The sequence below is a fragment of the Molossus molossus genome, unplaced genomic scaffold (genome assembly GCF_014108415.1).
Source record: "Molossus molossus isolate mMolMol1 unplaced genomic scaffold, mMolMol1.p scaffold_m16_p_22, whole genome shotgun sequence".
NCBI classification, from domain to species: domain Eukaryota; kingdom Metazoa; phylum Chordata; class Mammalia; order Chiroptera; family Molossidae; genus Molossus; species Molossus molossus.
In genome coordinates, this window is record NW_023425358.1 from 19,684,363 (window position 1) to 19,702,079 (window position 17,717).

Sequence of the window (17,717 nt, forward strand, 5' to 3'; positions counted from 1 at the left end):
GGATAAAAATTCACACTAATGACACAACCTGAAAACACCATTGGAAGCCAATTTGCTGGGTGTGTCTTCTCATGAAAGAGAAAAATCAAGAGAAGTGAGAGAAGCGTTCACGGATTTGGGGCTATCAAGCAGGAGTGATTCTGTTGGGCACAGTTAGGCTTAGTGGAAGACATGGTAGTGATAACTCCTCATCCTTCTCAGGTCACAGAACCCTTTGGAAATCTGAACAAATGCTGCAGAGCTCTTAGAAAATCAGACATAACATTTCAGAAGCTTTGCAGAGCCCTAATATCCTAGGACTTTGAGATAAGAACTCTTGCTAGATTGGCAGAATACTATAAAAATTGTCAAAAGACACAAATTGGGAGAACATACTTACAACATACATCACAGATAAAGGGTTTATATCTCTAGTATATAAAGAACTCATTAACTGAGAGATAATGAAACCCAATAGAAAAATGGAGAAAAGATTTGGATAAGTGTGTGTGTGTGTATGTGTGTGTGTGTGTTGTACTTAAACACATGAAGAGATGGTCAGCCCCACTTATAATTAGAGACATGTGATCCCACTTTTTTATGAGAATGGTAAACATAAAAAAGTATGACAACATATGATAGAAGTAACCTAAATGTCCACACAAAGGAGAGAGGATGAATAAACTATGGTATATAAACATCCATACATGGAGTACTGTGCAGCTGTAATAAAGAATGAAGATCTCCATGTACAGATACGGAGTGATTTCCAGATACGTCAGAGGTCCTCAATACCTCCTCTAGGTTTGGTGATTCACTAGAACTCAAGGGACTCATATGGTCACATTGACAGCTAAGATTAATTACAGTGAAAGAATGTAAAGCAATCAAGTACAAGCTTCCAAGAGTTCTCTCCCAGTGAAGTTACACACAATTAACTTCCCCCTGGTGCATGCCCTGGCCAGTTTGACTCAACAGTCAGCCTGCGGACTGTAAAGTTACAGGTTTGATACTGGCTCAAGAGCCTGTACTTGGATTGAAGGTTTGATCCCCAGCCCAGTCAGGGTCGTGCAGGAGGCAACCAATCGATGTCACATCGATGTTTTCTCTTTCACTCCCTCCCTTCTACTCTATCTAAAAATCAATGAAAAAATATCCTTGGATGAGGATAAACAACAACAATAAAAAAATGTGACAGCATATGGAAATGTCTACCATAGGAACTTGCCAGAGCCCAGGGTTTTTACTGGGGGTTGGTCACAAGACATCCGCTGGCTAGCACATACTAAAATTCCAGACTTCCAGTAGGCAAGTGGGGATTGTGGAAGTGCATTGAGCTACTCATATCATTTAGGGAATGGTGGACACTCCCAAAATCTAAGTTCCCACTTGCTGGCCAGGCCACTCTTGCAAGCAAGCCATTCTAAGGATAACAGCCCTACTATGTTTTGTGGTTTTTAAAATTTTTTTTTTCATTATTTATTTTAGAGAGGAAGTGAGAGGGAGAGAGAGATAGAAACATTGATGAGAGAGAATGTCGATTGGCCGCCTCTTGCATGCCCCCACTGAGGATTTGGCCCACAACCTGGGCATGTGCCCTGACCAGGAATTGAACTGGTAACCTCTTGGTTCATGGGTCAATGCTCAGCCACTGAGCCACACTGGCCAGGCCTCAGTACACCTTTTGTATCGTTCTGAATTCATACTTGAAAAATAGACAACAAGAATGTTAGGGGAACCCAAAATTAAATACAAGCTATAACAAGTGACTCTTGCTAATGAATAATGAAACCACACTGAGGGAGGGGGAATGGAGAACAAGAGTAACCAAAAAAACTTTGGGAAACAGTATTTGGACAATAGACTCTAAGATTAAATCCAAAAAAAAAGAACACAACATTTTAGTAAATTTTTCAGGGGTGTGTGTGGCTTAGCAATTCCTAAACTACTTTTTATGTATTCTAGGATTGAGTGAATAGGTAAGTATTGTGGATAATGAGAGGCTTCTCACAAATAGAGGAGGGGAAATTACAAATGGCGGGGGTGGGGGGGCAGACTGAACCTATACAGATAGATACAGAAGTGTATGTGTGTGTGGGCATATGAGATAGGGCCTAGAAGCAGTGACACCTCATAGCAACCAGGTCTTCGTTTCTAAACATCTTCCAGTTGAAGAAACCAAGACTGGAGAAATGCTGTTCCAGGCTGGCACAGGGAGAGATACAAGATAAACCTGAAACAATTTTGAAATAATTACAGAAAAGTTGCAAAAATATTACCAGGAATTCCAATATACCCTTCATGCAGACCCCTCATATGTTAACATTTTATCACATTTGGTGTTTTTTTTCCCTGAATAATTTGAGAGTAGTATTGCAGACATGATGCCTGAATACTTAAGTGTGTGCTTCCTAGCAAACAAGGACATTCTGCTACATGACCACAGTCAAAATCAGGAAATTAACACTGACCCAAGTACTTGAATCTGTAAACCATGTTCAAATTTGGCCAATAGTCACACTGATGTCTTTTGTAGCAAAAGAAAAGAAAATGGTTTTGTTTGTTGTTGTTGTTTTGTCTAAGAAAAATTCAAGATCGCTGGTAGCATTCAGTTGTCTTGTCTCATTAGTCTTTAATCTGTCATGGTTCCTCAGCCCTGTCACAGTTCCTCAGCCTATGACCTTGACACTTTTGAAAAGTGCAGGTCATTTATTTTGTTTAAATTTCTACAATTTGTATTTGTCTGATGTTTCCTCATGAAACGTTTGGTGGGCAGGAATCTACAGAAGTGATGCTGGTTTCCTCTTAGGAGGCACATGGCATTCCTGGGGAGGTGAACTTCCGTCAGTTCAGGTGAGGTTGCCAGGTTTCTCCACTGTGAAGTTACTGTTTTCCCCTTTGTAGTCTTGTGGGGAGATACTTTGAGACTATGTAAATATTTCTGTTTCTCAAACTTAAAAAAAAAAATTTCTTTTTCAGTAATTTTAGAGGGAAGTATTGATGTGAGAAACATCAACTGGTTGCCTCCTGTAATTGCCCCAACCAGGGATCAAACCTGCCACCTTTTAGTGTACAGGACAACACTCAACCAACTGAGCCACGCTGGCCAGGGCTGTTTCTCAAACTTTTTGTTGTTGTTAATACTTACCTGAGGATATTTTTAGATAGAATGGAAGGAGGGGAGAGGTGTGGGAGAGAGAAACATCAGTGTGAGAGAGACACATCAATTGGCTGCCTCCGCACAAACCTGACGGGGCCGGGGATCAAGCCTGCAACCCAGGTACGGGACCTTGACCAGAATCAAACCCAAACCCTCCGGTCTGCAGGCCGACGCTCTAACCGCTGAACCAAACCGGCCAGGGCTGATTATACTTATTTAAATTTGAGATTTCCTTTAGTTCCCAGTCTTTGTGACTGCTAGTAAATTTCCAGAGTCATAAAGAAGTCTCCAAGGATAATTTGCATTCATGAGCTCAAGTATCTCTGAATCCTCCCTGACTGCTGACTTCTTACTGCAGAAGGATCTCCGGATGCCATCGCGTAAAGAACTCTTCTGCATGGACCTCCCTGAGGATTGTCTGAGGAGCAAAGGTATTTATCTCTCTCAAATCTTCTCTTTTTCCACTTACTACACACATTGTTTTAGTTCACAGTTTCCACTTTGCATTGGGAATATAAGGGATTATAGGCCCTTGCAAGATGGACTTAACTATAGAAATTCTCGATATTGCCCATGGACATATTTGCAGACCCCTAGTATTATCAAACAGTGCCTTATTTTTTACAGTAGTTTGCTTCCCACTTTTTCTATAATGATTCTCTATTGACAGTGCGTTAAACCTTAGTTGCTGATGTGGAATCCTTTATTCGAATTATAAAATGAAGTTGCCTGTTTGGAAGGGTTAATGTGGACAGGGGAGGAATCCACCCAATACAGTTCAGTACTGTGGCAGTACATCTCTTCTTGTTCTCCCGGGCAGGGATGGGAGAAGGTGTTCATTTCAGGTTATCTTGAGAGTTTTCAAAGCCATTTCATTTCTGTTACCTCATTTTACTCCTCCAAACAATAGTTGAATATAGGCATCTGAGATACTACCTTTAGTTTGTTTGTTTGATTGATTGATTGAGGAGGGAGCTGAGGCCCAAAAGAGAATGCTGAGCCAGGATTATTCTTCCCCTGCCCTAGGCTGAAAATAGTCTTTGGTAACTTGAGAGAGGACTACATGAATATATCATATAATTAAGATTAATAATATAGAATAATCAGAACTGGGCGGGGGGGGGGGGCAGGCAGCAAAAGATACAGCAAATATGTTTAATTATGAGACCCTGTTGTAACATCAGATTTGACTCTCTGCTTCTTGGCAGCCTGAACAGAAAAGGAAGTATACAAATCAACCTTACGAGAAAAGACACTTGTCCCAGTTTTTCACCCTGCTTCCTGCTGCTGGACATTTTTTCTGGGCTCAAAGGCTCGGCTGTTCAGTATTGATTAAAGCTCTGAAGATGAGAAATGTCACTTTGTGCCTAAGTTTTAGTCAGTTCTCTGGGCCTTAGTGCATTTAGTGCCACCACCCCTTCCCTGCCATAAGATCTTTTTAGTGGGGCTCCAATATTGCTATATTGTGTCTTTGGTGTATTGCTATATTTTTACCCACAGCTTAAGCACAAATTTACTATGAGTTGTATTGCACATTCATTTAACAACTGAAATGACCTTTTAAACAGGAAAACCAGAGTTATTTTCTACATGGAAATCTACCTTCTCATACTTACCCAATTATTGTCCCCTAAAGAGCTGGTCCACATCGAGCCGTGGAAAAGATGAGTTCTTCTGAAAAGTGTCATCAGATAAACTACATTGTGGTACTTTTCTTTCTGTCCTAATACCATTTCTCATTAGTGACTTAAATTGGTAAAATGAATTATTTTCCTCCCCCAAAGCCATACGCAAGGTTTTCAGTTTGAGGCGGAGGTTTTACTAGAGTTTTTAGCAGCAGTGACTAGTGCCTGACTCTGATATGTTACTTCGTTCATTCCACCAAGAACTTTCCAGGGTGTCCCTGTGTTATATATGAGGAAACAAGGTTAGCTCCCCAGAGTCCCAGCCAGTCATAGCAAGGCAGAAAGGAAGGTTCTGTGAAGGCCAGTGTATGAAGGTTCTGTTCAGCCCTCCTGAGCACACAAGCAGGATAAATGGTCACCGTGGATCTGAATTCAACAGATGCACATGCTCTCTTGTAGTATGGCCAGCATTTCAGCTTGCTATGCTACAGTGAAGATCAGGCATCTACCAACTTATTTGCTAATGAATTGAGAAATGATGTTTCTTAGAAGTCTAGTTGTATACACTCTCTAGGGACCCCAGTTGCCAAAATTTTCATTCTGCCCCAGATCATAGCTACTAGTCCTGAGCATAATTAGATTTAAGTTTTCCTGTTGAAAATCCAACATATCCCTGCTACCTTTAAGTGTCTGCACTGTTGGGCATTGTACAAATTGCTTCACTAGTTTCATTCATATTATATTAAATTTGATTATTCTGAATGGGGGCATCTTGAAAGTCAGTGTTCTGTAATAATTTATAAATTTGCTGAGGAATGAATTTGGATCCCCTGCACTGAGTTGTTTAGTATGTGAACCTAGGCTACTACACTCTCCCCATGGTGCACTGTTTTTCCTTCTCTATAAATATGTCCCATTCACAGTACTCCCAAGTTAGCATGGTATTCCAGAATTTTGAGGTGCTTTACAATCATATGTCTGCTTTGGCTTATTTAGGTAGATGAGAGTAAGCTTAATCCTTTATTTTTTTATTTTTTCTTTATCTTCACCAAAGGACATTTTTGCATTTATCTTCAGATAGAGGGGGAGGGGGGAGCATCAATGAGAGAGAGACACATTGAGTGGTTGCCACTCACACAACCCCAACCAGGGCCAGGGACAAACTGCAACTGAGTTACGTGCCCTTAGCGGAAACTAAACCCAGGACTCTCTGGTCCACAGGCTGACGTTCTAACCGCGGAGCCAAACCAGCCAGGGCAAGCTTAATCCTTTATTTATTTATTTATGTGGGGGGTGGGGGGTGTGTATGTGCCTGCAGCAGGAACCGAACCTGGGACTCTGGTTCGTAGGCCAACGCTCCAACTGCTGAGCCAAACCAGCCAGGGCATCATTTCTTATTTGTTTGCTGTAGGGCAGACCCAAGGGAAGCAGGCTGGGGGAGCAGTGATGGGTATTAGTTGAGGGACCATTTAATAAAGTGAGAGATGCTTTTATTGTTCATAAGCATGATGATTGGGTCTTCATACTTTTATATGAGATGTGCCTCCCACTAAACCTAACAAAGTGGGAGTGTTCCCCTGGCAGACAGTCTGACTATTCTGAGATATGTGCCTCTCCGTTTCTGCTATTTTGAGATATATGTTTTTGTTTTTTGTTTTTGTTTTTTTTTGTTTTTGTTTTTTTTGTTGTTCAGGTAGAGTGGGAGGGAGAGAGAGGAACAGAGAGGGAGAGAGAGGAACAGAGAGAGAGAGAGAAACATCGATGTGAAAGGAACACATCGAGTGGCTGCCACCCGCACAACCGACCAGGGCCGGGGACAAACTGCAACCGAAGTACGTGCCCTTAGCGGGAACCGAACCCGGGTCTCTCAGGACCACAGGCCGACGCTCTAACCGCTGAACCAAACCGGCCAGGGCTGTTTTTGTTTTTTCAATTCTGAGTTTTACTGTGGCTATTTTACCATAACTTTTTGTTTAATATTTTACAGAATTGGCATTATTAAGTTTTGTTTTGTTTTCAGAGAGTTTCTTGTGACCAGGCTTCTTTGGGAAGGTTGTGTGTAGAAGAAAGATGAAATGGACACCAGGAATAAAACCAGCATTAGCTCCCAATAATTGCTGTGAGACTTAGTTCCCACAGTTCCAATTTCCCTTCAGGTTTATATGGGAATCTGAAATAGGAGGGTCACCAGAAATTGGAATAGCATTATGGGAATACATTTAATGCAAAGGTGAAAGCAGTCTCGAGGAGGGGAAAATCACCTTATGTAATTCTGGGGACTAGATAGTTTAAATTATTTAAAATAATTAAAGTTGAAACAATCTCTTAAAAGCCTCTATTTTGCATTGGCCGGTTTGGCTCAGCGGTTAGAGTGTCGGCCAGTGGACCAGAGAGTAACATCATAGTAGATGAAAGGAACTTTTCAATAGAGCCCGTTTGCCTTTTATACATCTAGATTCTTAGAGTTTATTTATTTGTTTTTAATACTTTCTAATGAATATTTCCTGTTTTGTATTCTCTGTTTATGTCATTATCTTCCTATAACTTATACTTTGGGGGATGAAAAGTTGAAAAATTATGCAGCACTATGTAGACCCATTTAATAATAGACAACATGGAAGAAGTGTACACATTTAGGAAACTGATTTGCTTTCTCTCTCTTTTTTTTTTTTATTTTTTTTTTTATTTTTATCCTCACCTGAGGACATTTTTCCATTTTTTGTACAGATAGAGTGGGAGGGAGAGAGAGGAAGAGATAGAGAGAGAGAAACATCGACGTGAAAGGGACACATCGAGTGGCTGCCACCGCACGACCAACCAGGGCCGGGGACAAACTGCAACCGAGGTACGTGCCCTTAGCGGAACCGAACCGGGTCTCTCAGGACCGCAGGTCGACGCTCTAACCGCTGAGCCAAACCGGCCAGGGCGTCTCTCTCTTTTTTTAAATTAAAGTATAATTTACCTACAATAAAATTTACCCTTTTTTTTGGTTCATATAGTTCTGTGAATTTCTACAAACATACAGTTGTGTAACTACAATCAAGATATAGATTATTTCCATTACCCCAGCACTGAACATCACAGGCTCCTTTTGTAAATAGTCCTTCTTGCCAACTCTAGACCCTATAGAAACCAGTGATCTGTTTTCTGTCCTTATACCTCTTCCAGAATGTTCTATAAATGTAATAATACAGGAGAAGCCTTTGAGTCTGGTTTCTTTCATTTAGCTTGGTGCACTAAAGATTTATCCATGTTGCCATGTGTATCAGTAGTTCATTGCTTCTTGTTGCTGAAGAGGATCCTATTGTCTGGTTGTAACATAGTTTATTTTCCATTTAGGGAAATTTGAGTTGTTTTTAGTTTTGGCAATTATGAGTAAAGCTGCTATAGAGCTTCATTTAAGGAGTTGAATCTGTCAATTTATTTGTAATTTGGAAAGCCAGATGTTCAGTGCTCAAAAGAAGCTTAGATGACAAAAGCTTGTAGGGTTGTCTACACTATCTTCCTTCCTCTAGGCAGCCTTTGTGAACCACAGGAGAGCTTCCTTTTATAAGATATTACAGTATTTCTAATCCATTACAAATCTTCCTGAGGATGAGGAGTAGGATGAACCAAAACTGATGTCATGCCCTGGCCGGTTTGGCTCAGCGGTTAGAGCATTGGCCTGTGGTCCAGAGAGACCCAGGTTCGGTTCCCGCTATGGGCATGTACCTCGGTTGCAGTTTGTTCCCTGCCCTGGTTGGGTCATGTGGGTGGCAATCACCCGATGTGTCCCTTTCACATTGATGTTTCTCTCTCTCTTCCTCTTTCTCCCTCCCACTCTATCTGAACAAAAAATGAAAAAAATGTCCTCGGGTGAGGATAAAAAACAAAACTAATGTCATATTTAGCTTCCACAGTTTAGCCACCTAATTTTGTTTTGTTTTGTTATTTGTTAATCCTCATCGGAGGATTTGGTGGGGTGGGGGGCTGGTCAACAATGTAAGAAAGACCCATTTGTTGCCTCCTGCATGACCCCAATTGGGCTAGGGATCAGACCTGCAAACCAGGCACGTGCCCTTGACCAGCAATCAAACCCGAGACCCTTCTGTCTGAGGGCTGATGCTCTAACTGCTGAGCCAAACCAGCCAGGGCCAGGTAGGGGTTTTTTGTGTTTTTGTTTTTTATTTTAATTTTTTTTTTCTTTATTGATTTTAGAGAGAGGCAGGGAGAGAGAGAGAAATATCGGTGAGAGAGCATCAATTGGCCACCTCCTGCATGCCCCACACTGGGGATTGGGCCTACAACCTGGGCATGTGCCTTGACTGGGAATCAAACCGGCGACCTCCTGGTGCATGGGTCGACACTCAACCACCGAGCCACACTATCCAGGTGCCAAGTAGGGGTTTTGAGGGACAGTTTTGCCTTAAGTATCTTGCACAGTAAACAGTTTGGAGATGGATGAAGAGTTTTAGCATTTTCCTGAGCAGATATAATGGGGAATATAAATAGAATGGTGCAGGAACAGAGTGGAAAGGCCCAGAATATACATGAATGAATTGATGAATGCTATACCATTCACTGGAGATATATAATAAGACTATTTGGAGTATTCATGCTTAGAAATTCATACATAGGGTCTGCTGTGATAAGGAAGGTAGGCTAGTTTCAAAAAGGTATATACAATGTGGAACCTTAGAATTTCAAGGCTACTTTTTGTCACTGATTGGTATCTGTACAGATTTACGGAATCCATTATACATTTATCCATCTAATATTTGCTGACTTCAAATATTTTTAAACACTGTATCCTAGCCTAGTTATTAAGTATATCATTTTAACTATTCTCAGGTCCAGTAAAACACGAATCAAAGAAAGCAGAGCAAACGAAAAGAACCTTTCCTTTAAATGGCAGGCACTGTATCAGGTGGTCTTTTATATGTATTACTTAATTTAATCCTCAAAATAGCACTGAGGTAAGTGTACTTCCCCTCTTTTTCAAAGGAGGAAACAGAACCAGAGAGTTAAGTAATATCACAGAGCCCAGCCAGCCTGCTGCTCAGAGCTGCTATTCTTTCCCTCAAAATTGCTACTCTCACTCTCACTACCAATTAAGAAATGGATAGGGAAGACCTTGGAAGACACTATTAATAACATTTGTTGATTGGACCTAACTGTATTCATTTATTAATTCCACAGATATTTACTGAGTGCTATTATGTACCAGGTATTATGCTGGACTTGAATGAAGAGGAGAGACCAAGACAAACATGATCCTTACCCTCATGGAGTTTATACTCTAGGAATTTGAGCTTTAGATTGATTTGCATATTGTTTTATCTGTTTAGTGCAGGTATTATATACATGCATGCCTTCATACATATGCACATTCACAAGAATGTGTACAATTTTAGGCTAATTTTCTAAAAAGGGAGGAGGGATGAAAATTTTTTTGTAGATTAACAAGTATGGGAAAGAAACTTCTTTATACTACATTCTGTACCTAGGAGTTCAGAGATACTCTGTACAGTAAAACTCATTTATGAATTACATTTAGATTCTGCTTAGAAAGGTTTTTAGTTTTTTTAATGTTTCATAATGGAAATTTTCAAGTTTATTCAAAAGTGGAGAACATACTAAACCCTATGTACCTATCACTCAGCATTAATGATCACCAGCTCATGACTAGTCTTGTAGGGAAGCAATTATTCCAGGTAAATGGGTTCAAGGCTAATATTCAACTTGCAAATTAATCTCTTTTACAAATAAGGTTTTTGGCCTTCCATGTTCTGCAGAGAAGAACAAAACCAGTGGTATAGTGCACTAATTTTCTAATTCTCTTTTTAAGTTGGACATTTTGCTATTTAGTACACAATTAAATTCATGAAGATAGAGCAAATTGTTTCCTCTTTTTTTGTTGTTAATCCTCACCCAAGGATATTTTTCCATTGATTTTTTTTTTTTTAATAGAGTGGAAGGGAAGGGGGGGAGAGAGAGAGAAACATCAATGTGAGAGAGATACATTGATTGGTTGCCTCCCACATGATCCCGACCAAGGCCAGGGATCGAACCTGCAACCCAGGTACGTGCCCTTGGCGTGAATTGAACTCACGACCCATTAGTCTGAAGGCTGATGCTCTAACCACTGAGCAAAACTGGCCAGAGTACAAGTGATTTTTATGATTACATGCTGATTTGGAATTATTTCTTTTGTGCAGAAGGAAATGTACAAATTACAACCGAAACTCTGCTAAAATCTACTGAAGAAGTTCAAGGTATGAAGGTCAATGGGACTAAGACGGATAATAATGAAGGACACAAGAATAGCAATGTGAGTAAAGGTCTCACAGCTGGGTACAGCAATTACCCAGAAGTAGACAAAATCATGACCAGTGGTGAGGTTTCAGAAACCAGCACGTTAGTTTCCCTAGAACCTTTAAACTTTGTGGACCCTGGATTAACAGAAGCAACTCCTAAAGAAAAAGAATGTGAAGAATTAAAAACTTGTTCTTCTTGGTTGTCATTATTACCAGGGAACAGTGCCATTTGCAAAGTGGACAATGGAGAGGAAGAATTGTGTAAGTTAAGCCTTGTCTGTGAAGCAGATGACAATCACCAACAGATTCTTAACCACCATAATGAAAAACATGGTTCTGCATGTGGCAGTCCCAACCCCCTGAGAAATGTAGTTGTTGTAGAACCCTTAGAAAGAAATTCTGAAATTTCATATTTTAAATCAAGTTTGTGTGGATCAGAATCCAGAACAGCATCCTTAGAAAAATGTAATTTTGAAGGTGATGGCTTGCTAAAGAGATCTGCTGAAAAGACAGAGAATTCCTGCTTTGATGGGGATGATCAAAGCAAGAACTTGGCTTCTAGAGAAGAAAAGGAAGAACGGATTTTGAACCCCAGGAGTAAAAGGGGGGAATTCTTTCTTGTTAATACCAGGCAACCAGAAGAGGATGCCAGTGATCATTGCTCTGGAGAAAAAAAGACTGTTGCCTCCTCAAAAGAAAATATCCACAGTAACTATTGCATTGAAGGCAGTGTCGATACAGACAGTTCTAGTTCTTTAATGCCCAGTTCTTTTACCGAAGCCACAGAAGAAATGTTAAAAAAAAAAGATTTCAAAATCACTTCAGACATTCAAGGTAGCTTAACAAACCCTGAGGACCATAGAGAAATTTTTACTAATATGAGCCATCCAGGCAGATACTCTGAAGAAAGCAGTTTTTCCTCCTTGATGCAAATCGAAGACCCAGAGCAGACCGCCACAATGGAGCCCAGTATGTTAAGTGAAAAGATTTACAGTACAAACCCTAACTTTTTAGTCAGCACTCAGAGAACTCTGGAAGGCAACACCCAGTTAAATGAAGCATCATGCAGTGACTTGACGATTGAAAAAAAATCCCTTGTGAGTTTAATGCCAGGGGATCAGATAAGGCCTGTAAATGAGGAATCAAAACCCAAGAAAGATACTGCTCCGTTATCACCATCCCTAGAACTGGATTGCAGACCTGAGTCAGAAAAAGCTGTACAGAACTCACAGGACACTATGCCACAGTTAGATGAACAGTGCATTGCCTGTGAGATGAATGAACTTCCTTGTATTGATGAACTGGTTCTTAACAAAATAAAAAGTGAATGTGTTTTAAATCAAGTGTCCCTTAATTCACAAGACCATATGAAGTTGCCAACTGACAAAGAGATGCCTTTAGCAACAAGCAAGGATTCCCAACAGAGCTATCACCCTCCATTAGAGGATGGAGCCAGGGTCATTGCTGATACCCAAACCATCCCCATGCAGACAAAAATGAAAGACAGCTCTCCACCAGGTGACAAAACCTGTGGTGCCTCTTCAAACAATCCCACCTTAAATATCAAACCAGGAAGCCTAGAAAGAGAATATAAAATGGCTGATTCAGGACCAGATCTCTCACGTAGGAAAGAAGTAGTAGTCTTGCTTCCAGAGCTGTCTGTCATGGAACGTCAGAGTGTTCAATCTCAGAATCTCTCAAGCTGCCACTGTGTAGGGGAAAATGCAACAGAAGAGAATGTGTGTTCCATGTGTGCTGCTTGTAAGTCTAGCAGAGTCATATTGGAAGTTGAAAACTACTTGATAACCAAGAATAAAAATGCATTTCCGCACAGCGATCACCACTCCCCAGGAAGAGAAGACTCCGTGGAAAGTAGCACCCATAAAGTGAATTATATATCAGAGGAAAGTGAACTTAATGGAAGAGAAACTAAAGGCAGCCTTCCTGGAGATATGATCAGAAATAAACGGACAGCAGGTATGTTAAATTGTGAAGCTTTAAACAAAACCATTCACACCACCAGTCACATCCAACCCAGTGAGGAAGGGCTAGAATTAAAGGAACAGGATATACCCAAAGAGACTGTGTTTTGTAAATATAATGTCTCTGATTGTGCCACACAAGAACAAAGCCAATCTGTAAACATTCCAAATCCTGAAAAACTGCTGGAGCAGTCTCTTACTGCTAAGATCTCCAGTTTTAAAAACATGAACCAAGCAGTTAATACTCTTAATCAGAAGACATATGAAGTCTTTGACTGCCAGAAGAACCCAAACAGACCAAATGAGTGTAGAAGTGAAGATAAACCAGCTAAGGAGCCACTAGATGGTGAACAGAGAGAGACCATCACAGAGTCTAACACAGAGGTAAGCCACAACCAAACAGATCTGCCATTCAGTTCAGGCAATCTGAAGAAAGGATATTTGAAAGGAGGCTTTGAAAGGATTTCTAGTTGTAAGGAGTCAACAGATAGCATGGTAGACATTGTCTATACAGATTGTAGTAATAAACCTACAGAAGGCATACTGGACGTAAGCACATCTAGCATACTTGATGGTGGTACACGGCAAGGTGGATGGGCATTAATTGAAACCTCAAAGAATAGCCTCTCTCAGAGAGGAGACTTGAATGCTGCATTTTTAGGAAAGATTGACCAGGATTCAGATTTCCCATATGCTACTTCCTCTGCAATGGAATCTCTTAAAATTAAAGAATCATGTGAAGAAAAAGTCTGCAGATCATTAAAAGATTGTAAAATGAAAGTATGTCCAGACTCTTGTGCCAATGAGATAGAATCTATTGCAGATCATGAACCAAATATAAGAATATTGGATAGAGTAAATGTGTCTTTAAATCATATTCATCATGAACAACAAGTTAAAGAAGCATCTCTGAGAGAAACACTAGGAATAAATGGAAGATCAAGACTAGAAACACATTCTGAGTTTGATGAGGAAAATACCTTTGGAATTTCCTCAAAAGAGTTGATGTCTTCTAGACACCAAGATGAGAACTCTGTTCCTCCAGAGAGCCTGAGATCCACTGAGATAATGCCTTTTTATCTTTCTTCTCAAGAAAATTCAGAAGCTAATATTAATAGTGAAGAAACTGACCTGAAAAATATTTTTAAACCAAAAGATGGTGAAATGCTTTGTGAAAATGTAGAGGACTGCACAGTCCTGCCTAAGATGCAGGAAGGAGCACCAAGGGCTATGAGTAATCCCAGTGAAGGAGGCAGCAATGACATCAGTGTGAAAATTTTGCCTTTGATGATGGAAACAGAAACTAAAGTGATAGGAGAAGAAGCCAAAGAACATCAGAGGGGACCACCGGATCACTTAACTGTTGGGGACAAGTCTGAGGAGAAGATCACCAGAGAAGATAGTCATGGTGATAATGTGAGTGAGATTTCTCAGACACACTTTAAATCCCTGAGGATGTGTGGTGGTTCTGAAGAACAACAAAGCCAGAGGGATTTGGACTACATGTTACAGAAGGAAGAGGAATATATACATCAAAAAGAAGCACATACGATATTGGAACAATGCACATCATCTAATGTGTTGTCAGACGATGTGCAAAATAAAAACCAACCTAAGGATTGCAAATATGAGTACACCAGGATGAAAGAAATCACCCCAGCAAAGCTGGCCAAGGGTGATATTACTGCATGGTTTCAGAAGTCGAAAGACCTAAAGGAGGAAAACTTATGTCATCCATTAAAACAGGACACTGAGTTGTGCATAGATCCTTGCCTTCGTGGTGCCTCCCAGAAAGCACAAGGCCCCGACTCTGCTAGTTGTGATGAAATATATGGTGCCTTTGGGAACACTTCACATCAGAAAGGAGTGCTTCCTTTAAAGAAGCAGCCTCATCGGACATGTAAGAAAGTTTCCTGTCAGGAGCAAGTCAATGTGGGGAGAAAAATAAGTAAAATCAGAAATTCTGCCTTTTTAAAGAGTTCCTCTGAAACCATCTCCACAAAAGCACACCGATTTCTCAGTTCATGTGCTATGTCTGCACCCACACGACTGGAACCCAAAACAGTACCCACCAGGAGCTTAGTTAGCCACATACCAAAGCAGAATGCTACTCCATGCCATCTCTTAAGGAGCCTGAATGTCAGGAAGCCTACCAAAGAATCAGCCTTACTCAACAAGCTATCCATCCTTGCCTCCAGGTTGGCCCCAGCCACAAAGACCCAGAAACTAAGGTATCGGCGGTGTTCCTCTGAACTACTTCCAGTGGCTAAAAGCTACAAACGGCTCAGATATAAAAGGCTCCTGGATGGATTTTCATACAATACGATGCAGCTGAGTCCATATTTGACAGCTAGTGAATGGGATAAGAGGCCTAACAATAAACCCTTGACATTTTATCCGCTCGAAGCCATCAAAATGAGCTTCGTAGATTTAAGCAACAAGATGCCGCTGCTCCTGTTGGACTCTGAAATCTTCCCAGTATCCTTTCATGTGAAATCAGGTTCCGAGTGCATGACTGAGTCCCCAAGGACTTTTCCTGAGCACTGTGCTCCAGCAAGGCTTGCCTTAGGGGAGGCCACCCAGTGCCCTTCTCAACCTCCCAAGTGGACCTTTTCTTTCTTCTTGTCCCATGGTTGCCCTGGGATGGCCACATTCAGGGAAGACACTGGCCTCCACAGTCAGGCACATGCCCAGGCTCTTCCACAGCCTCCAGTTCCTCTCCAAGACTGCGGAGGCACTGCCATAGTCCAGACAAGAGCAGGCTGCTCTGTCCTTGGCCTTCACACTCTCCTAGCACTTTGTTCCCCTGGATGTTACCGAATCTGGACAAAAAAACGGAACTTTTCCAGTCACATGCCTACTATGCAGAGGCTCTTCATGACTCAGTTTACCCAGGGCTTGAAAGGGTTAAGGTCTCCAGCCTCCATAGCAGACAAGATCTTCTGTTCTCTACCCTATTCGGTGGGCCGAGTGCTATCTGTTTGGAGCCAGCATGGGCCTTCTGCCTGCCCCTTCGAAATCTCTGCTCTTCATTCCACTCACAGCAAGCGACAACCAACTCTCGACACCAGAAGCAGGTAAACTCTGACCCTGTTCTTTGCAAATGTCCCATGTTTGCTTTCTGCAGTGGGGAGAGGGGAGAGACACTACTGGAAATGCAGGGCTATTTGGAGTCTCTGTGTCTGCATTCTGTTTATACCTTGCCAAATCTCTGCCAAGAAAATGCAGCAGTAATTCTTAAGTACAGACCCCTCTAATTTCCTGCAGAACCCTTTATTTTCTACCATTCTTTGTTCTGTCCATTGATTATGCAAACCATCAAAATCTTTTGAATCTCTTTTCTCCTCTTGCCCCTACCTTGCAAAGAACAAACACCGTTACAAGTTAAAGACTGAGTAGTTACAAATAATGGCTTGTCGCTGTAACTTGGTCACAAAGTATTACACAGGCAGCACCTAATTCAGAGTTTGGTATGTCAAAGATATGAAGCAATACTTTTTTTTTCAAACTATGTTAACTTTGGAAATAAGTAATTTTTTTTTCTTTATTGATTTTTAGAGAGAAAGGAAGGGAGACAGAGAGAGATAGAAACATCGATGAGAGAAAACATCGATTCAACGCCTCCTGCATGTGCCCCTCCACTGGGGATTAGGCCCACAACCTAGGCATGTGCTCTGACTGGGAATCGAACTGGAGACCTCTTGGTGCATGGGTCATGCTCAACCACTGAGCCACACCATCCATGCAGAAGAAATACTTTTCAATAAGTTAGTTATATAGTCATCATTGAATCTAGTTTATGAACCGTTGCATTTCTTTCTGGAGCAGAGAGACTTCAAAGATTTGCATTTATATACTGTAGTTGTAGGATTTGTAGAATTTTAAGTGGACTTGGAAAAGCATTCTTGTGGTTTGACCACTAAGAAAATAATTTCACCAGTATCATTTTACCTTCTTTTTTTTAATCCTCACCCGAAAATATTTTTCTATTTATCTTCAGATAGAGTGGGAGGGAGAGAAAGAGAAATATCGACATGAGAGAGATACATCGACTGGTTGCCTCCCATACAACCCCAACCAGGGCTGGGGATAAACCACAACTGAGGTATGTGCCCTTGGCTGGAATCGAACCCACAACTCATTGGTCCGCAGGCCTACACTCTAACTGCTGAGCCAAACTGGCCAGGACTTATTTTACCTTCTAATTGAAAATTAGAGAAGAAAAAGAATTTGAGAATTAGATCCCTAAAGATGTGCTTTAGACATAATAGATAAATCTTTTTTGAAGTTCACCGAGCATCTTAGCAGACAACTAAATAAAGTAGTTTCAGAAAAACACTCCAGAACCTAAATGTGGCTGATTGAAATAGAAAGATGAATTACTATTTTAAGTACTTGTCTTGTAGTTAATAGGAGAATCTGTTTCTTGTAATGCAGCCATAAAAATACATTAGAATGAGTCAAATTGTTTTAAATTATGGTATACTACTTTTATTGTCTAGTTTGTTGGTATACCTCTATAATCTTATAATTACTTTTTACTCTTTGTCTATGAAACACACTTTTTAATCATGTTACTTTCTTTAAAGTTTTCATTCCTGAGGTTAATGTAGAAGGAGGATAGTTACTCATTTCACCCTGGGAAAGTGTGTGACCCTTTAGTGCTTTTTCCTCA

General features: G+C 40.8%; 1 protein-coding gene and 1 non-coding gene across 11 annotated transcripts in view; both read left to right on the forward strand.

The window, feature by feature from the left end:
* PRR14L (proline rich 14 like) overlaps window positions 1–17,717 on the forward strand; it is a 53,116-nt gene that overhangs the window by 13,088 nt on the left and 22,311 nt on the right. For 7 of the 10 annotated variants that reach the window (XM_036276262.1, XM_036276259.1, XM_036276264.1 and 4 more), the window contains 2 exons: window positions 3,498–3,570; window positions 10,962–16,119. In XM_036276262.1, coding sequence (XP_036132155.1) covers window positions 3,510–3,570; window positions 10,962–16,119 — 5,219 coding nt within the window. In that variant the 5' untranslated portion in view covers window positions 3,498–3,509. Of the gene's footprint in view, window positions 1–2,683; window positions 2,833–3,497; window positions 3,571–10,961; window positions 16,120–17,717 lie in introns of those variants that run through there. The other 3 variants (XM_036276258.1, XM_036276261.1, XM_036276265.1) reach the window with 3 other exon arrangements.
* On the forward strand, window positions 6,249–6,351 carry LOC118640428. Its single transcript, XR_004961355.1, has one exon. It is a non-coding gene; the product is annotated as a small nucleolar RNA U13 (small nucleolar RNA).